General features: G+C 41.6%; 1 protein-coding gene and 1 pseudogene across 3 annotated transcripts in view; one reads left to right on the top strand and one right to left on the bottom strand.

Moving 5' to 3' along the window:
* The window catches only part of GFRA1 (GDNF family receptor alpha 1), a 445406-nt gene that overhangs the window by 57264 nt on the left and 366389 nt on the right, over window positions 1–21753 (bottom strand). For all 3 annotated transcript variants that reach the window (XM_077349873.1, XM_077349875.1, XM_077349876.1), the window contains one exon: window positions 20313–20652. In XM_077349873.1, coding sequence (XP_077205988.1) covers window positions 20313–20652 — 340 coding nt within the window. The remainder of the gene's footprint in view (window positions 1–20312; window positions 20653–21753) is intronic.
* LOC143843564 (SUMO-conjugating enzyme UBC9 pseudogene) lies at window positions 1915–2364 on the top strand (annotated as a pseudogene).

Here is a 21753-nt window from a genome sequence, read left to right on the forward strand (position 1 = left end):
AAAGGTACCTCAGTGCTGGGCTTTAGAAAGTACATATTTTCTTATCTTAACCATTTAAAGATTAGGACTGACTAAAAATAATAAAATCTTGGGGGGGAAACCCAATAGATTAATTCCAGATGTCTCCAATATGAATACAGCTGCTTTATAATAGGGTGAAAGGCTTTGCACATGCTTAGAAAAATATTCCCAAAGAAAATTGGGGCTTTGTAACCCTCACTTGCTAGCTTGGTGATATTGAGCCCCACTCACTCCCTTTCAGCCTACCTCATTGGGTTGTTGTCAAAATAAAATGATGGAGAGCAATGTATGCTGCCTGAGGTCTCTACTGGGCATAAAGGTGGAGTATAAGGAAGGAGGGAAAGAAGAAATAGGGAAAGGAAGTAGCTCACAAAAGTCCTTTAGGATTTCCCATCAAGCTGGAAGCATATTCTGGCTGCATGGCTCAGGCAGAGTTACCTGAAACTCAACCCCTTCAAGATGGAGGTCCTGTGGCCGGGTAGAAGAGGGCCGGATCAGGAAGCGTGTCTCCCATGCCTGGACGGAGTACAATTAACACCTGCACCAATAGCCAGGAATTAGGGTGTGACCTTTGATGCTTCCCTTTCCATGGGTCACCAAAGTAGGTCACCAAAGTAGCCCAGACGGCGTTTTTCCATCTTCGCCAAGCTAGACTACTAGCACCCTACCTGTCCTCAGATCACTTAGCCACAGTGATCCATGCAACAGTCACCTCCAGATTAGACTACTGTAACTCGCTCTAAGCAGGTCTGCTCTTGTCTTTGACCCGGAAGTTACAATTGGTACAGAATGCGGCTGCCAGGGTCCTCACTAGGACACCTTGGAGGGCCCATATTCAGCTAGTGCTTCAACATCTGCACTGGTTGCCAATTTGTTTCTGCATCAAGTTCAAGGTTTTGGTTTTAACTTTTAAGGTTACATGTGGCCTGGTTCCTGCCTACCTTTGGGACCGCTTGGTTACTTATGCCCCCTGCTCTGTGGGTGCAAACCTACTGGTGGTTCCGGGCCCTCGGGATGTTCGCCTGGCCTCGACCCAGGCCAGGGCTTTTTCAGCCCTGGTCCCAACCTGGTGGAATGAGCTCCCGGAAGAGCTAAGGGCCCTGTTGGAGTTAACAGCTTTCCACAGGAGCTCTTCCACCAGGCATATGGTTGAGGCCAGGGCGGGTGGTCCCGATATTCGATCTGGGCTCCCTGGGTCCATCTGAATGATCTGATTGCCTCATTCCCATATTACAGTAATACATTTTACAGTGATTCTAGAAGACCAGCAACTTGGTGCCCTCAGCGAATGTGGGGCAGTGTGTGTGTGTGTGTGTGTGGGGGGGTTTAGTGGGGTTAGTTAGTGTTCACCTGTTGCCTAATAATGTTGATATTATGGATTGATTGGTTTTAATGGGTTTTAACTATGGGTTTTATTGTAATATTTTTACCCTGTAAACTGAGCCTAAGGGAATGTCGGTATAAAAGTTTAATAAACAAACAAACAAACAAACAAACAAACAAACAAACAAACAAACAAATAAAATATTCAAAAATTTCCCCTGTGAAAATTTTCAGCATTACAGGACCAGTATAACAATCAGATGTGAGATATACCTGTGCATTCAAATAGCTTGGAGAACTTTAAAACCAGAAGCTGCTCTAAGGCTTTTTCTTTCCTGCCCATTGCCAATAATGTGCACTGGATGCTCTCTGCTGATCCAGCTCATGAGTTTCAAGACATCACTGGTCACCAGATGAGCATTTGGTTTCAGAACAAAATCCTGACTACATTGAGAGACAAAGATCTCACTGACTGCATTAAATTCAGTGTCAGGCCACCTCAGTCTGGAAGGGAAGCAGACAGACAGACAAGGGTGCTCCGCCACCGGCAAACATTGAAGGACCAATATCATGTCTGGCATCACTCTTAGCCAGCTTGACCAGGAGAGGAAGGTCAGCCCTTTGGGTTTTGTAGCTGCACCAACAAAATTTGAGCTGGCACAATGAATCTCATGAATTGGAAATGTGCTATTCCAGGGAAGGAAGGGACACTGTGGGAATAATGTTTATTTTATTTCTGAATGCTGTTCAAGGATGATTATCCCGCTTTGCCCCCAAAATGCAAGTTCAAGCCACGATCATTCTACCCAAAAGTATACCCTTCAGGTATGGTGTGTCTGTCCATCCTACAAGAGGGTAAAGATTGATTGCCTGCCATCACAATTAAACAATCTTGTTAGTAATCAAAAAACTCCTAAATGAACCCTGCTCAAACAGAGACCTACACAATTTATTGTCAAAACAGAGTGAAATATAAAAAAAAGGATACAAGCACAAGCCAAAAAATTTGCACAATCATAAGCTCTAGTCATGCAACATCATAAAGAAAGGGATTAATTTGAAAGAACTTGTTTGCCAAACTTTTTCAAATCTAATGCAATTGAAGGGGGTTGTATGAGTGCCATTTCCCCATATTTGCCACTTGTAAAGGTAAAGTTAAAGGTATCCCTTGTGCAAGCACTGGGTCATGTCTGACCCTTGGGGTGACGCCCTCTAGCGCATTCACGGCAGACTCAATACGGGGTGGTTTGCCAGTACCTTCCCCAGTCATTACCGTTTACCCCCCAGCAAGCTGGGTACTCATTTTACTGACCTCGGAAGGATGGAAGGCTGAGTCAACCTTGAGCTAGCTGCTGGGATCAAACTCCCAACCTCATGGACAGACAGCTTCAGACAGAATTTCTGCTGCCTTACCACTCTGCACCACAAGAGTCTCTTGTGGCCTTGCCACTTGTATATGGGTCCAAAATTGAAGAAGAGAAAGAACAGGGTTTTTGTACCTGCTTTTCACTACCCAAAGGAGTCGGCTTACTATCACCTACCCTTCCTCTTCCCACACCATGTGAGGTAGGTGGGCTGAGAGAGTTCTGAGAACTGTGAGTTGACTCAAGGTCACCCAGCTGGCTGTATGTGAAAGAGCCCAGTTCTCCAGATTAGAGGCCACCGCTCTTAGCCACTGCACCAAACTGCTGAATTGCCCCCAGTTTTTCATACAGGGTGTCTTCCTGCAGCCTTTTGTATTTTTGATTGTTACGGAAAGCTTGAATTTATTATTATTGTTGTTGTTGTCGTTGTATTTATACCCCGCCTCCCACCGAAGGCTCGAGATGGCTTACATAACCCCGTCCCCTAAAACCATAAAATAACAATAAGATCCAATAAATTTACAATAGTGGCAACAACGATGGCTTAATCTTACTCATTTGGTCTCCGCATCCTCAACTACAGGAGGGGGGTGACACTCTCTACCGCCAGTTTGTGAGGGGGGGGCTGATCTTCTTTCCGCCCGGCCTCAGTTATAAGCGTGGCGGAAGAGCTCCGTCTTACAGGCCCTGCGGAATGCATGTAATTCTCGCAGGGCCCTCAGCTCTCCCAGGAGCTCATTCCACCAGGTTGGGGCCAGGACCGAGAAGGCCCTGGCCCTGGTCGAGGCCAGGCGGGCTTTCTTGGGGCCGGGAATGACCAATAGGTTAGCCCCCGCAGAGCGTAAAGCTGTAAATATTGATGATATCAGTATTTTAACTGCTGTAACACTATAAACTTTTATACTTCTGTAACTTCACAAGTATCCCTATTTTCTTTGCTCTCTAATGTTTCTACCTGGCTGTATGAAAAAAAGCTCTCCACTCTGTTCCTTCCCTTAATTTGTTTTCTACAAATAAAGATTTAGGTGGCTGTTGCTCAAAAGCCCCAGACTCCAAGTCAGCCAGTGTCTTGATTCTGCGTCACTTCCTTTGGCATTTTCTCTGTGTTGCTGTTTAGAGTAAATAAACCATGCCTACAAAAAATAAACTAAGTCCAATGTGAGATTTCAGCCGAGAGTTTGTAAATGGCTATGCTGCATATTTTTAAAAAAATGCTTGTGCCAGCAGGCCCTCAAGCACCATTGTGGGATCCGTTTCAAAACATATACCAAAAAGAAAGTGTTGATACAATGTTGTGAGAGGTTTGTCATGTTTTTGTGATTGAACACAATCTGCTTTCCAGCCGATGTTAATTTATGTTCAAAAATTGTATCTGCTTCTAAGGTGCCTACATTTTCAGAGAACCATCTGGGAAGAGCAGTGTGCCATCTCCAGACTTTTAAAGGAACCTTGGCATAGCAACGCCCTGGCAACCACAGAAATGCTACTGCCATCAATGCGGTGTATCTGGTGCTCTGAACTGAATACAGAAGCTGACATATCATCATGACTGGTTAAAAATAACAGAATAATGAATGGGATGGTTTTAAACAAAGGAAGGTTTTAAAAATCAAGAAAGCAGATATGTTGAGCACAGTAAGAAACAAGATGGAAGCCATGTGTGTATGCTTTATGAAATTGTGTACATCTTAAGGGTTCATGGACTGCAGCATGAGCATAATAATAACAAATAAAAATTTAATATTTATTTATTTATTTTCTATACCACCCTTCCATATGGCTCAGGGCTGTTTACATACAACATGGGGGAATACATGGAACAAATTAATATATAATATAAACAAATACAACAACAACAACAACAATTTAAATAACACAATTTCAGTGATCTTGAACAATATAACAGGAACAGAACTTAGCTAAGGCCCTTAGAGAGGACAGATGTGAAGCACATCTATATAACCATAGGATAACTTCTTGATGGTCAGACTCAACTAATTCAGGAAAATTCACGCCATGAAACTTTTTTCACCTCTCTTCTTTTAAAGCACTGGAGAATCAAAGATTAGCAGATTCTCACCACACTCTGTGACCTTTCACTTCAAAACCTGGAAACATGAACTAGCCTTTTTAAGCAGGAGCAGAAATATAGTTGTATTTACAACTGGATGCAAATTACCATTAAGCGACTCACTTATATAAACATGCATCTCATTCCTCTGCTGAGAAACATAACATCACAATCTATTTTTAGTTTCACTGCTTGGATTTTCAGTGCACTCTTATGATATATAAACTGCCAAAAGAAATATCCTCACATGGTGTTCTAATGCAGCCTGATATAAATAACCTTTAGAAAACCCAGCACAGTGTAATGGAAGAATTAGCTGACATTCTTTCCTTAACATTGCCTGCAGATGGGCAACACAATAAACAAGGAGCCAAATCCACCATGGTATCAGTTTAGGGCAGTTAGTAAAGCCAGTAGGGGTTACATTAGAGATTAATTTGACAGGCTACTTGCATTCATATTATCATTCAGAACCAGGAAATTTGGTCCTGACTAGGCATATCTACCCAGACTTGACATATCTATCTAATAGACATATCTATTATGTCCATTAATATTTTCACCTAGTCAAAAACGGACTGCACATTTGAGACTTACCAGTTATGGGAAAATATCTAGCAGAAGGCAGACTGGAAGCTGGAAGTCAATTGCTTCCTATCATCACTCAAGTACTAACCATCGGACATTTGAAAATGCTAATGGCCAACCTGGTCTGGGATAATTAAAAGGCTACCACCCACCGTAGCAGGAATCTGACACCTAAAAGCTGGCCTGACATGTGTGAATGTAAGAAGCTAGGATGTATCTTCTGAGATTTCAGGCAAGATTCTTAACCCACAAGTGGGTGAGAGAACAGAAGAAATAAAATCCCATGGCACAGAGGAAAGCAGGTCCTTTCTGCAGGTGCATTTTGGTGGATTCTCTTATACATATCTTGAGAGTCAGATTGGTGTAGTGGTTAGGACTGCCAACTTGGAATCTGGCAAGCTGGGCTTGATCCCACGCTCCCCCACATGGATCCAGCTGGGTGACCTTGGGATTGCCACAACTGTTCTGACCGAGCAGTAATATCAGAGCTCTTTCAGCCTCACCCACCCACAGGGTGTCTGTTGTGGAAAGAGGAATGGGAAGGCAATTGTAAGCCGCTTTGAGACTCCTTCTGGCAGAGAAAAGCAGCATATAAGAACCAACTCTTCTTCTAATGGGAAGCATTTAGCAAATGGTAACTTAGATCGATCAAGATCAGCAAGGGCATATATTCTTTGTTCAACCTGTTGCTATGCAGAAAGTGTCTGTGGGAATTTTTACTTTCAATAGATTCTTCACTTTTTAAAATACCGGTAATTGTTCCCCTTATCACACAGACCTCCACTGTTTGAACACACTGTGTAAAATGGGCACCAAGGGAAGGGAGGGAGTTGCTAAATCACTATTTTCCCCAGGAGTACTCACAAGTGTGGCAAGCCATCCCCATGGTAAGTAGACAGGTAGCATTAGAATAGCAACATGGCAGGGAAGTAGAGAGTACTGGCTCTATTGGTGCATAATTCTTAATATGAGTACTTGGTGGAAGAGGAAAGCAAAAAAAAAAAATCTCCTCTGGGGTTGGGAAAGCTGGGATGATGGGGCATCATTGGGCACAGACTCAAGATAGTCACTGGGTGCCTAGAAGCCTTAGAGGGCTCAGCAGATGGAGGTAACATGGGGAGGCACTGACAAAAGCACGTACAAAATTTACATTAGTCAAGAGTTCAGCACTTTCCAGGTCACAATCTGCAGCAAAGAAGGGTATGTGTCCATGAACAAGGATTTTTATGAGTGGCATCCCTATCCTTATTAACCACACTAAGGGGGGGGGGGAATCAGACTCCATACAAACTCTGCTTCAGAGAGCCAGTTGGCTCTAGACTTTAGCGTTGAGATAAGTGAGCCATTGTGGTGTTACCCTATAGTGCTTGGCCTACCATATGGCAAGCATCTATAGATGAGAGACCCCTGAAATTAGAGAAGTCATGCTGGAAATTTTTAAGTAGCAGCCACACCAAAAATCAGATCCTATACTTGTTGACACGGGTATGGGGACCCCACTATGATAAGACAGACGTATTTACTCATCACTGAGGCAAATGCTCAAGTTACAGCCTTAGGAAACTCCAAGCTACTGAGTGCTTGGAGTGAATGCTGAACTCCATTCTACTCTGCATCACAACGATAATGATCAGAGTTCTATTCTTATGGTCAATTATTTCACAATGAAAAGGTAGCATGTAATTACCCAGCATCTGTATCTTGCTTTCAGGTTGTTTCTGTAACCTCTGTTTAATCACTTTGTGTAAACAAATTAAGGGACTGAAATGAGCTAAACTGTTGATCTCAAGATAAACCCAGAGGTCACCTTTGATTTGCAAGAGGCTCTATCATGGCTGCCATGTGTTCTCCAGAAAGGGTTAAACTGCAATAAGCCAATAATGCCATTAAAGGATACTTTTGTACCAATTTCTCCTGAAGAGCATTTAACAACCCACTTAACAGCAAGCTGCTCAAAATAGGCCTCAGGATTATCTTTGGCTATCATTTGATTTTAGCAGGACTTTACTGAGGCCAAGGAAGATGAGCTGGGTATACAATAGCCATGACAAGTTATACGATATAAATTAGAAATAAGTTAACATGACCAAAGATTAATGCTAGCACTTGATTTATGTATTTATTTAAAAACCATTTAGCTGTCTTTGTATATTTTGGCCAATGTGGCTTTAAGAAACTTCTTGACTGAGAAAAAAGGCTACAATTAAAATTTCAGAATGGCTTGATAAAAAGCTTATTGTCTGAGTCCGAAAGCATGAAACTGAGCCATGCGAGGAGTTGTTAAAAGGGGAGAACACGGGGAAACTATTGATGGTTACATTTTATTTTTTTGTCCTTCTTGCTTGATATTTCCCTGCCTTTGAAACAGCTCCATCACTCCATATTGCCAGGCTTTCATATTCATGACCTTCTCTAACAGCGCACTAGCAAAGTTAGGCAACTGAACAAACCATGAAGGACTTTTTTGAAATTTTGGTATTTAAATTCGAAAGCTTTAGACTTGCCTTTTCAGAGACTCCTGGATGTTGTTCTGTTTAAAAGATGGATCATTACTAATGACAGCAAAAGGGTTTTTTACCATTAAAAAGCATTCTTCATATAAACTGTGGAGTTTCTTAATGAAGGTTGCATTTTAGTGATTTTCCAAAGCAAAGATGGATGTGCATTAATGTAATAATTCTCAGTTTGGATTGCCCATGCACTTTAGAACCATTAATATACTTTCTTTATCTTAATCTTTCTTTTGTTTACCATCAGCTGCAGGAGTGGGCAACTTTGGGTCCTAATACACTTTCGCAAAGTGGTGTTTACTGTGCTTCAGGGACTATTCTTACACGATCCAGTGTGTGTGTGTGTGGGGGAAGGGGGGTGAAAGATGGATAGTCAGTGCATGACAAAAGACAATGCTGATTTTGAGTTCAATGGCACTTTTAAGGTCTTAAAGGTGCTATTGGACTCAGAATTTGTTCTGCTGCTTTAGACAACCTGGGAATCAAACCCAGCTAGACAGATTCAAATTTCATGCTCCTAACTACTACACCAAGCTGGCTCTTTATTATCTATTATTACTCTATTCTTACCTCTCCCCCTCAATGGAGACCCAACTGACTGGTGAACCATGGAGAGGGAGGAGCCAGATTCTGGTCAGATTCTGCTTAGGCAGTGGAGTTTCTGCCTTTAAAGTCGATCTCCTCAATTTTGGAAATTTTCTCTTTTTTATTTATCTGTAAAAAAATGTGTTTATGGCTCTTTTAACATTTTACCAGAGACTACAGCCCCAAGACAAGAGATAAACAGATTGCCAGCAGCACCTGATTGCAGCAGTAAGAGGAGACATCTTGAAAATTTATGGCTTTTGGACATAACACTTCAGAATAAGTGAGAATTAATTTTTCTATTGATGGCTTTTAAATTACAGATATTTAACAAAAGATTTAAGTGAATGGTATAAAGACTAGAGAGTTAACAAGGAGCTGAATACAGGTCTTCCTGATGTAACCACATTCAAATTCCCACCCAGTCATGAAGCTCAGGAGGTAACATTGCACCAATCACACAGTCTCGGAGGAAAGGAAAATAAGGTACTTGATTCCAAGATCCTTGGAATAAGAGCTAACAATGTAGTAGACATCGCACAGTTAGCATCCATTTTAAAAAATCATCTCTGGCTAAGGACACCATGAACTTTATTTCCTACATGTAAACCATGGGTCACAATCAACTGGAAAATTCTCCTGTGCAAACTTCACTTAAATAAATAGGAACTAACCTCTCAGTCAAATAACTCTGTGGAAATACCTGGAGAATGATCTGTACTTCCCCAAATTTGCCAGTATTTATATGCTTTCATCAGATTACATTTTACCCTAGAACTAATTTTTCCCACAGGTTACCCCGCTAGATTCCACTGACTGTTCAGCAATGGAATACAAGAAACAGTCACTAAATATCTGCGCCCATGTGCCACACATTAAAATCAGAGAACATAACAAATCACTGAGATTGAATAGTGGTACATGAAAGAGAATGTTCTATAGTAGAACCTCTTGGCCTGACCATGCATTTTTGTAAACTAAAAATGCTCCAGTAACTTGAAAATGTGATGATCTGAAATATAGGTAATGAAAGAGTTTCACACATGAATGCTCACATTTTCAATAAGGAACTGGCAATACACATCTGTAGATTTATTCATAAACTGTGGCATAAAAATGTAATAGGCTGTATTGAATAAATAATATATGTTTTTAAAATGTTTCAAAATATACATGAACATTACAGCTGGCATAAACCATATTATGCTTCAACAATTTCTTCTTTGATATATGCTATTAATCATTCATATTGCACTTGAAATGTTCAAAGTGCTTTAAAGACTCTATATTGCTTGTCCTTCCATGTTATGTGGTAGGTCACTCACATCCCGTTTAGATTAAAGTGAATTGTTTAGGATTAGGTTAACAAGTCCTTTGAGGACCTGAACTCAGATTTAAAACTAACATTCAAATTACTAGGTCACACTGATTAAATATATTATTTTAAATATTCTTTAGTTTTGTTAGTGCATATGCATTGCATGTGCCAGCTCATGGCCTCTCCAGGTTGCCAGCCAGCCCACCATGCCTGCTGCTGGCCAGCCCAGGTGTGCCCTCCTCCAGCTGGCCAGTTTGGAATTCTCCCATTCACCAACTGGTCTGCATGGGCATGGTCTGAGCCACTGGCCAGCCTGCAACAGTGTACTGCCAGTCAGTCTGCAGTGTGCTTTCCAAGCCCAATGGAGAGAGCAGAGCTAGCATTGCTGGTGGCCTCTTGTTCTTTATCCCTCTTTTATAGAGGTGGGGCAAGGAAAGGGAGGTGGGGCCAGATGCCATGTCCACCATGTAACTGGAAAGAGGGAGGAGAGCTCAGCATTTAAGAGCTAGTGACTGTCTGCTCTTCCTTCCTGTCTCCTTCACATGGGTGGTCTGGAAGAAGCCAAGCAAGATGACTTGGGGGGCAGCACTGTGGCCAAGGGTACTGCTCAGGGATGCTACTTGCCACCAGCAAGCCTCTTTTGAGACCTAAATTTGTTAATGATACCCTGGCATAATGGCAATTATACCTCCAGAGAAATGAAGTGTCTAGGTACAGATGGAATCCAAGCTAAAATAAGATGGATCCTGGTTAATGGAAGAACATGACTTTGTGAACAATCTTTTATGAAACTGTTAGGTAACATCATAAATCATCAGCGAGCCTTTAGAAATGTTTGGCCTTAGGAAACCACTACTAGTTCTATAAATAAAAACATTGTTTGGATTTATAGAAGACAAGGTAATGACACTAATGTTAATATCACCTGCAACTGGAATGTCTATGTGTGGAAGTTAGTGGTCTTTTGTTATATCAATACTGATTTCTACTGGATCCTGAAAAAGACAGTCCAGTACATGTAACTATGGGATGAAGAAATCTAACATATCTGAATTAAAGAATATGAATTAGTTCAAGTGCATTCTACATGATGTTACAATCAAAGCAGTTCTTAATTTGGGCTGAGATACTTAAGACTGAGATCTTGTTTAGGAAGCCATCATAAGTAACTTGCCAGTGTGTGTTTTTGAAACATATAAGTTATGGACTTTGGTGGAAGTCTGGAGGTTGAAGAAAATTTTTTTAAAAACCTGCAGTTATACTTTGATTTTCTGCCTGCTGAATGAAAAGGGTTTTTTTTTTTTTAGCAAAACAATATTTCTTTTCCAGAACTGTTAAATACTCAGGGGACCAGTGAAGCTCATTCAGCATTATAGAGTCACTGACACTTGTAGCAGAATTGGAGGTAACTTCTGAATGACCCAAACACAATACACAATTGTAGGGATCAAAGAACAAAGACTTTTGCATGGAACAGGTACCTGAAGGCCCCAGATTAAACAGGGGAGTCGAGGATGGATAAGGACACGAGAAAACCTTGTTGACACAAGCAACCCTGCAAGGCTAAAAAGTCAGACAAACATAATAATGTTGAGGAGATTCAAGTGGGTAGCCATGCTGGTCTGAAGTAGCACAACAAAATTTGAGTCCAACAGCACCTTTAAGGCCAACAAAGATTTATCCAAGGTGTGAGCTTTCAAGTGCATGCACTCTTCCTCAAACAATGGAACAGGGATCATAAGAGTACAGATATAAGGAGAAAGTAAATTAGTAGCAAATTAGTAAACAGTATCACAACATCCAAAATTTTATATTTTACTAATTTACTTTCTACTTATAGCTGTACTCTTCCATTGACTGAGGAAGAGTGCATGCACATGAAAGCTCACACCTTGAATAAACCTGTATTGGTCTTAAAGGTGCCATTGGACTCAAATTTTGAGGAGCCAAGTCTAGTAGAATTAGAAAGAAATTGTATTGTTAATTCATTTAAAAAGGAAGGACAGAAGATAATATTTGGGGTAACACCAGGAATCTTGTAAGAACATGAACATTTGTTCCTTGGCGAAAAAAGACTGGATGTTAAACTAAAATTATGTTTCTACCTCAGTCCACATCAGGGCTGCCAGGACCATACCTGAATCCCCAGGAGTCGTTGGAGGGGGACCTGTGAGGGGGAAGCATTGCTGAAGCTGTAACATCCTTGATGGGCCTGGAAATGACATCACTGCATCAGTGACATTTCCATTTTACTCCTGCTGCTCACTGAATCAAGCGCAGGTAATGGAGGACAAATGCAGGAGTTCACACCCTAGTTCACACCCCTAGTCAGGCTAAAAAGCAGAGATTTAGATGGTTTGCACTGAAATCCTATGCTCAGTTACTCCAGTCTAAATCCAATGAAGTTAATTGACTTAGACTGTTAGTCAAACTACTTAGGGTACTCAGGATGAAGACCTTCAGTATTTGCCTTGAATGTTGACACTAACAAGGAGTTTGTCTGAAGTATGCTCAGCTACAATTTCCTCCCTTCCTTTTAGTCTGTTATCCTTTCTTTTTCATTGTCAGATAAAGTACTTAATTTCTTTCTGTTAGAACTATGGAGTCTATGTTTTCCAAGGATTTTTCAAGATCCACACATGGTTTTCTAAATCATGGTGGTACCCTATGTGCAAAGGAGCTATGGTGTGCAAAACTGTTTCTGTGTTTATATCATAGACACAGTCTATGGATGATGTTATCCTGACAACATAATCAATGGGAAAAGTTGCTCTACAGAAAGCCCCCACTCTATCAGGAGACATAACATTTTCTACAGCTAGTTAATGCACCTTAAGACTAGACTTCTATATTTATAGATAATCTGAGGCTTTCAACCTCAGTCATTTGGAAAATGTACATATTTTCAGATGTGACAGAACAGGTATTCTAATCAATGTGTGAATGTTGCACTTATGTGTGAATGTTGTTCATCAACAACTTCTAGGCATTGGGACTGTGCTTGTGCAAGCCAACTATGAAACATTCTTCTTAAGAGCTGCAAAGGGGACACTCCCCCCTTGCCCCCCCCCCCAGAATCTTATGCCCCAGCAGCAAGCAACCTCTTCCCTCAGTTCCTGCACAGCAGCTGTGACTTCCCATACAATCATAACTTAAAAAAAAACACAAAAGGCTATAGTGGGGCAGGAGGGAGGGATGTGTGTCTTTTACATCGTTGGTAAAACTGAACTGGATGGATACGAGCTCGGGAAGAACTTAGAACCTACGTGGAAATCCTGTGCACATGCTGACTCCACAAGGGCGGGGCATCCCCTTGGGAGCTTTTTAGAAAAAATGTTCTACAGCCTGCTTGCACAGGCACAGTCCCAATGTGGGGCTGCACAGACGATGGTGAAGGAACATTTACATGTGCATACGTATGTAAGAAAACTGTCTACTGTTCACTCTGCACATAGCTCTCCTCTGTGGTTTTCATGACAGGTTTTCAAATGCACATTGTGCACCTGCTTGCGCTTTTGTGTTTGAGGGAGACCCATGCATGAATCTAGAAAGAAAATTTGCATAAGATCCTTGAAATAGCTCTGCAAAACACAGTGCATGTATTTTTAAAATAACTATTTAAATTGTATGCTGTAAAAGTTGCTTCATTTTTTTAAAAAAATTGGAGTGAGTGGGTGAGAAAATGAGCCAACACAATGTCCTTAACGACAGTACTTGCTGAGTTTCATCTTCAAAAACCATGTTTTATTTATTTAAGTACAAAAACACATCTGGATTTTGAAACAAGCTGGGGGGGGGAATCTTTTTTGGCCACTTCATACTAAACAGCAGCCAAGCTGTTTCCTCTGACCATTATATGTACAGCAGCTACAGAGGACAATACGTGAATAAGCTTTAATTACATTTTTATTTTAAATCACAGAGTCATTTTGTTCTACTGTATTCCCCATTCTCTTCAAATCTTTATTATTAGGCAGCATAAATGGATTAATACTGAGCTCTTAGCTGCTTTTGGTTGTCTTTTATATAATTAGGTGAACATTTCATCTACAGTTTTCTGCAGCCTCATTAATAATTTGTGAATATATGCATACAAGTCAAATGAAAATGAAATAACCTTGCAATAAAGCATGAGGGATCAAGTCTTGAGAAAGCAAGGTCAGTGCCTGCATCTGACAGCCCCTTGAGCCAACAGGTCCAATGCAAAAGGGGGCTGGTACAAGATTGTACCAATCTGTATGGTGTAGTATCACCAAATATGCATTTTATGATTTCTATATCATATCTTGGGGGTGGGGTCCAATTTCAGTTCAGGGCTGCAAAGTGCAGAAAGAAAAGTTAACACTAGTTTTTGTTATTTATTGAGAAAAAATAAATGCCATCTCTCCAACCCCCTGCTCAAACTCTGATATCACTTTCCCAGCTTCAAATGGCCCTTTGGACTCTTATCTTCTCTGTTGGAGGAAACATATGGGCAACATGTAGACAGCCTGTATATTTCCTCCCTACAAGGCAAGTAGCAGCTGGGCAATCTGTATGTATGTGTGTGTGTGATGGAGGTCCCCGTTCTCCTGTGCTATGGTCCTAAACTGAACTGTGGCCTTCAGTGACTATTGTTTAGCGACAATGAACATCCTGAAGACCTGATCATGGATGTTCCAGTATCTTCTCTCCTTTCTCTGTCTCTTTTAAATGTGCTGTTAATGAAATATGCATTTAAGGGGAAGGTATCACCAGGTAGCTGTAAGAGGACGAGGGAGAAGGCCATTCTCATGTCACCATTTGCAAGGCCTCTCTCTTAATGGATACTGGAAGAGAACAGAAAGACTGGGAAGGAACTGTAAGTCCTTTGTGGGGGACAGCTTGATGTGGTGGTTAAGGACAATCAGCCTCACAGCGGGTCTGTTGTAGGGTGAGGAAAGGGAAGGCAATTGTAAGCTGCTTTGAAACTGTTTCTGGTTGAGAAAAGTGGTGTATAACACCAAAGTTGTAAAACAAACAACTCTTCTTCTGTATCCCAAGTGCAAATGTTCTGTTAATTGAATCAATATGTGTGGTACATAATCAGATTCCCTCCCAAAAGACAGGGAAACACAGTTGTGAACAAACATGTTCCTAAGTGTTGTTCAACTGATTTATTTCTTCTAATTTTAAACAAAATTCTCAGTGTTCAAAGGAAATAGCTAGCAGCCACTGCAAATACACACACACACACACACACACAATGGATACTACTAAATACTAAATGGACAGCATTTTTCTATCACAGCACTGGGACACTTTGGAAGCTTCTTTTCAGACATTTTGTGCAGGAAGAAAACCCAACATAGAGATCTCATGAGGTCTGATGCGACTATGAGAATCAGCTTGAGGACATACTGAAAACTGGTAAAGAGGGAAATTTAGAAAACACATGAATGCTTCCTTAAATGTTAGTTCGACTGGCAGAGCAGCTAAGGGAGGAACTATACATTTCAAAACTGAGGTCCATTCCGCACGACTTTAATATAGCACTAGTCTTATATTTTGTTTTCACCACTAAAACTACGTTCTGCATGATGTCGGGAGCAATCTGCAACACTTCTGCAACACTAGCGCGAAAATCGCTTCGTTGTAGAGATTTCCGGGGACTCCAGAAAAGTGGATTCACCCTCAGAAAATCGCTACACTCCTGCCAACAATCTGCAACACTTGTGAAAAAGACCTGTGCATTCTCAATGTAGTGGTTTCCACAAAGTCCCTCCCCCTGGCTCTCTCCTCCGAACTTCCGGTGAAGCGATCGCCATTTTTTCCCCCTTGGTGCGAGCGGGGAAAGCAACGAACCAGCGAGGCTTGATTCACCCAGCGAGGCTTCTCTGGCTACAGTCCCTCCACAGAAGTGCTTTAAAGCTCCCCTAAATCCCCAAGCACAACACAGCCCCGTGTTTGCCACTCAGTGCTTAACACCTACTCAGGGCGGCTATCCTGCCCCTGAGTGCCTCCCCCTTCAACCAGCTTGCCTGTCTGTCCAGTGGCCAGCCAATCGCCTTCTGTTCCCCACCCCTGACCACCCCCTCCTCCTTCCACTTCCCTCTGAGGCTCAGAGGCCCATATTCAGCCGGTGCTTTGCCATCTGCACGGGTTACCAGTCTGTTTTTGGGTAAAGTTCAAGGTTTTGGTATTAACTTTTAAGGCCATACATGGCTTGGGTCCTACTTACCTGCGGGATCACTTGGTTGCTTATACCCCCCGCAAGGCCCTTCACTTTGTGGGTACGAATGTACTGTATAATGCTTTCTAATATTTAGGTAGAACTTTGTTTCCCATAATTTGAACCTACTGCTCCTAGTCCTTGTCTCTAAAGATACAGTAAACAAGTCTTAATGTCTTTTATGTAATTAAACACAGCTATCATATCACCCCTTGCCCTCCCTTTCTCCAAGCTACTCATGCCCAGCTCTCTCAACCTCTCCCCATAAGGTATGCATTCCCATAACCATCCTAGTCTCCTTTCCCTGAACACATTCCAGGTTGTCAATATCCTTCTCAAACTACAGCATCCAGAATTGGACACAACATTCCAAATGAAGTCTAGCCAATGCAGCACTTCCCTTCCTCTAGATCAGTGGTTCTCAACCTAGGGGTCCCAACCCCGTTTGGGGTTGCTTTGCCCCTTCCGCAGGGTCACCAGGTTGCTGGCGAGCGCCTTTAGACACTCACGCTGATTTGGAAAGGGGGGGAGCAGAGAAGTATGCAAAATGAAAGCCCTTTTTGCAGTCTAAACTTTTGGGCTACAGCCAGAGAGAGCGAGCTCCCAATGCTGTTGCGGCTTGCCACGGGGCTGCCTCCATGATAAGGAAGGAGGAGCCCTTGTGTGTGCTCGTGGCTGTGTGCTCTTATCTATTTATTTCAACCGCAGTTGGGGTTTTAAAATTTTTATTTTGGGAAGGCAACTTGGGTGCAGGTGGCACACTTTCCTTGCCTGCCCGCTTCACTCTCCCCCTCCCCTCCTGCTCACCCTTTATTCACCCGGTGCCTCTGCACAACAGCAGGGGGGAAGGAATGATCCACGGAGTGGTGGCTCGCCAGGTTCTTTGTGGGAGCTGCAACTCCTTGGGCAGAGGCAAATGAAGGGGCCGCCTCCACACCACCTCAATAGTTGTGCACCTGCGTGCGCATATGTACACACATGTGCATGCTACCCCTGCCACCCCCAAGATTGGGGTCATGGCGGTAAAAAGGTTGAGAACCGCTGCTCTAGATTCTATGCTCCAGCAATGCAGTCTAATATCATATTAGACTTCTTAGCTGCCATACCACACTGCTGGCTCATATTCAACTTACTCTTTGTCAGGTTCTACCACAAAGTTTTCTTTAATCTCACCAAGTCATTAAGAGCACTGGATTGTCAATGTTGTTTGAAACAGAACTGGCATGGAAACAGTGAAAATAAAATCTATTTGCAATGGAAGTAATAATCACAACAGCATCATAAATATCTGGATTTTAAATGTTGGCTTATTTCAGAACAAGAAAAGGAATTGTTCTTCCATTGTGAAAACAAAACAGAATCAAATGCTGTTCTTCTAGAAACAGTTCCCAAGAATCTACAGAAGTCATCCAGTCTAAAAGTCAATAAAACTGGATATCAAGAACCAATTCATACACCACTTGATTCTTCACATGTAATTATATTCTGCCATGAGTTTAATTGTTTTCAGTGATTGATGTATGAAGCTGTCCATTTTGTCTCGTCTCTGCTATGCTGGTTCCTTTAACTCCTCCAGGCCATGTACCTTGTTATTGCCTCTGCTTCCCACAACATGCTGTGGGGAGGATGATCTCCCTTTGCCTTAGTTTGCTTGTCCTGTGCCTGGAACCCTGATTAGCTGAATGTTTTGTCTCATCCTGAAACCCATCACCTTCCCATGGGAGGGAGGGGATGTTCTTATGTTTTATATATGTGATGATTCCCTGCGTGTCACCCCAGTTCTGCCTATTTCTGATGTTGGATGCTTTTGCTTGAGAATAAAGAAACTTTCCAAAATTGAAGTTTCCTTGTCTACAGGTCTAAAATTCTGACAGGCAGCTGAACATGTGAACTGACACCAGTGTAAAGTGTCATATTTCAAGCACTATGAAGCAATATAAAAGTTCCTCCTGTGGTATTTAATCTGGAATGGCACATTCACACCTGGAAGCCATCACTTGATGCTACAGTAATCAAGGGATCAACACTGAGATATGAACCACCTTCAGACAAATGACCCCAAAGATCCAGGCCATCAGAGGCCCCGCCTGCTGTACTGCAGTTTTAACGGGAAACAGAACTGGAACTGGTAATCTGTGAAGAAATCCATTTTCATACTCCTGTCACTTTCAAAAACAGTAATAACATTTTGAACCCAAAAGCTGGAATGTGCACTGGTGGAGAACGAAAGGCATAAAGTCAGGGGAAAGTGAGGGAATGAAACAGAATTAAGTAACATGGATGCTGAAATGAATGCAGGCAGAACAAGAAGGATGTCTCTTAAAGGAACTAGTTTATGGTGCAGATTTTAAAATGGGGATAATGTCAATTAATTAGCTCCTTTTCTATTTTCTGTGAGTAGGAATGCACTTGGACACTAGTAGATATTCTGGTGAACATGTTATTATTGAGACGGTCACATGAAGAAAGGACTGTAAGCCAGACAAGGAGAGGTAATCTTTTTCCCCCAGGAGTCTGTGAATCAGATAAACCATACACCAGCCAAGGCAGCTCTTGCAAGTAATTACATGTAGTGAGTGAAACACTAGCTACATCTGGACAAGCGGCATCAGGCAACCAAGGACAGTATAGATTGTGGAAATAGTTGTCAGGGGGGCACTGGAACATATTCCCCAACATAAAATCATGTATGCAAACTAATTTATGTAAGACCTAGTGTTTACAATAATCTGTTCCATCATTAGCCTTACCATTTTGTCACTATGGAGAAAATCCTTCATCCCAGAATCATGGCACAGATATTCCAAGTTGCCAGTCCCAGTCCTGGAGGGATTTTTAAAGGCAGTTCCCTTATAATCTGTAACATTTCATTGAGACCAAGTGATCTACCAATAGCTCACAATCTACCCTCTGTCCATATCTGTGGTGTAATTTAGCACTAGGCCATTAATGGACCTATGGTCAATAATAATATTATGATTTTAGTACATATTTGTTCATATCTGCTAGCGAATCATGTATCTCCACATCAAACCCATTGCCCTAGCTTGCTTCTACATACCCTGCCCCAAGTCCTAAACTTCTTCAAATGCAATACTGTGACAGATACATCATGTATGCATTGTTATAGACAATCCAAGGCATCTTGGGTCAACAACCTATGAAGCCACAAACTTGGAGATTGGGTGGGATGTACATGTGGATCCCACTATGGTGAACTCTATGCACAGATACACTGATTAGATCCAATGTGCATATACAAATTGTGAAAGGGGGATGCAGATGGCAGCAGTCCTGATTCACCACTATTTGAGGATGCATGGGTTTAGGCAAATGTAAACAAAGTTGTGTCATAGGGCCATTATATAAACACTGGGTAGTACACTTTTAGTGCACTTTAAAAGTAGATTACCTTGTTCCAAATGGGAGAATCCAGCTGCAAAAGCACAGTGAAAGTGCATTATCCAACGTGTGCATAAAGGGGCCCTTCACAATATTACCATGGAATATAGAGCAATCACAACCCTAACAGATTTCAAGGGAGTTTATTTATTAAGTAAATTTCTATACTGCCCTTCCTCAGGGGTTCAGTTACTGGGAGTCCTCAGATTTAGCCAAGACACAGGTAAGCCAGAACCAGTGGGATGGGCTATGATGACAACCCCAGTGTACACAGAGTACAATACTATCTAGTAGGTGTAGACAGGTGAGCATAGTTCTGAAACTTCAGTAACAAAACCCTACTAACAAGAAAAATGCAATCTGTAGGCCTTTAGAGATAAATCTACTTGCATCAGCAAAATTCCTTAAGTCTTCACCTGTACTTGCGTGGTGTTTAGTTAAGATTGTTCTTAATGATTCTCTCAGAAAGGCAGTTCACCAAGCAATTTGACATTTATCATGTTATATCTGTTAAATGTAGGGGCATGATGGGAGTCTAAACTAAGTTGCTAATACCCAAGAGATTGGGCAGTATTAAAATAATTTTCAAATATGCCACACACACACACAATTGGTTAATTTTTCTTTTTAAAAAATAGCTTTCTGAAACAGCAAATCTTTATTTTATGACTCTTTGCAAAGAAAAGTTTACCTCTGGAGTTCTTCTGGAAAAGGTTTGTCTCACATATAATCTCCTAGGGTTTCCAAAAGGAAGACATATTTTAACAAGATGCAGGTTTAACAAGATGTTTTTATTATTCTGTTAAAGATGTCAGGTTTTCTTCCCCCAACAGTCCGGTTCCCTGGCGAAAATTCTACTTCCCAGCCTTGGCAATTTCAGCAGCTCCAAAGGTTCCCTCTGCTACCTCATTAATCACCCCACTGCCATGTGCTATCTTACCTGCAGATGTAATTCGTCTTGCAAGTATCTTGTAAATTCAGGCAGTTTGGTTTCTCCTTGTCCTCATATGAACACACAGGAACAATAGTCTGGCGTCTCCTTTCTGTACATGCAATGTTTTGGCAGGAGCAGAAGAGCATCCCATAACTGTGCTTCGGGGGAACTTTGTCGAAAAATTGCCTTAGGGCTTTATGACACTTCCGCTTATTGCAGATTTCATTAGACACACTGCTGGTACAGGGAGTTATGTAAGCCGATCGTAGTTTCTTGCAGGTATCATTTAGGTTGCAGGCTTTTGCTGCATCCAAACAGTTGTTCCCCTTTGAAATCGTATATTCCACTGTGTATAAAAGGAACAAAGAAATAGGATGATTATTATACTGGAATATTCATATCCACTTTGTTCTTATTCAGGTACTGAAGATATCAATTCAAGAAGTTCTTGCTAGCAAAAGCTCACCATAACAACACAAAATAAAACACAAGAAGAAACATTTAAAGGCAAGATTCAACTTAACAGCTGTGCTCCTCAAGCCACTAGTGGACCCAAAATGCATGTTACGGATATAGTTGGAGCACAGAAATAATACAAGAAATAAGCCTTGTATTCACATGTCCTTTCCCTTCTGAGTTTCAATACAATCTAAAGTGGATACTTTTTCTCCCTCTCCCATAGTACTAGAACTTGGGGGCAACAGATTCATGAGGATCTTGACTGGCAATAACTTCAGGATGGATAAAAAGGAAGTTCTTTACTAAATTAATAATTAAACTCTGGAATTCATAGCCAGTGGAAAGACTGATGGGTGCTAGTATAAATGGAGGATTAGAAACATTCATGGAGGATAGTTTCCACAGTGGCCATGATGACTAAAGGGAGCCTTCAGGTTCAGAGGCAGGCAACACAAGGGGAAGACTATAGTCGTTCTGCCCTGTTTGTTGGCCCTCCAGGACAACTGGCTGGCTGCTGTGTAAAAAGGATGCCGGACTAGATGTACTACTGGTCTGATCCAGCAGGGTGCTTTGTATGTAAATTGCTACTTGAGTCCACTCAGTTCATGCAGTCATGCTGACCCAAGTGTGTAATTTTTGTCATATCTCCAATCTTAAAAAAATGCAATCTATGCATTTTTTTAAAAAAATGGGAAGATGGCAAAAATGAAACACTTGGGGAAGCAATTTTTCATATATGGGTTCACAGTAAAAGTTAAATAGGCAGGTGGAAGCAGGCAAAGTTCACACCTAAGCTTCATTTTCAGAAGCATGGGTTTCCTTGGCTTGGCCCCCTCATGTGTCATTTGCCTCAATAACTGCCCATTCTGCTATGGGACTGTTTCATTATACGTGCTTTGTGGATCACAACATAGAATGTCAAACCCACATGAAAAAAACTAATTGCCAATAGTTGGCTTTAACATTCTACAGAATTTCAGCATTAGTG

This window comes from Paroedura picta, chromosome 8 (genome assembly GCF_049243985.1).
Source record: "Paroedura picta isolate Pp20150507F chromosome 8, Ppicta_v3.0, whole genome shotgun sequence".
NCBI lineage: Eukaryota > Metazoa > Chordata > Lepidosauria > Squamata > Gekkonidae > Paroedura > Paroedura picta.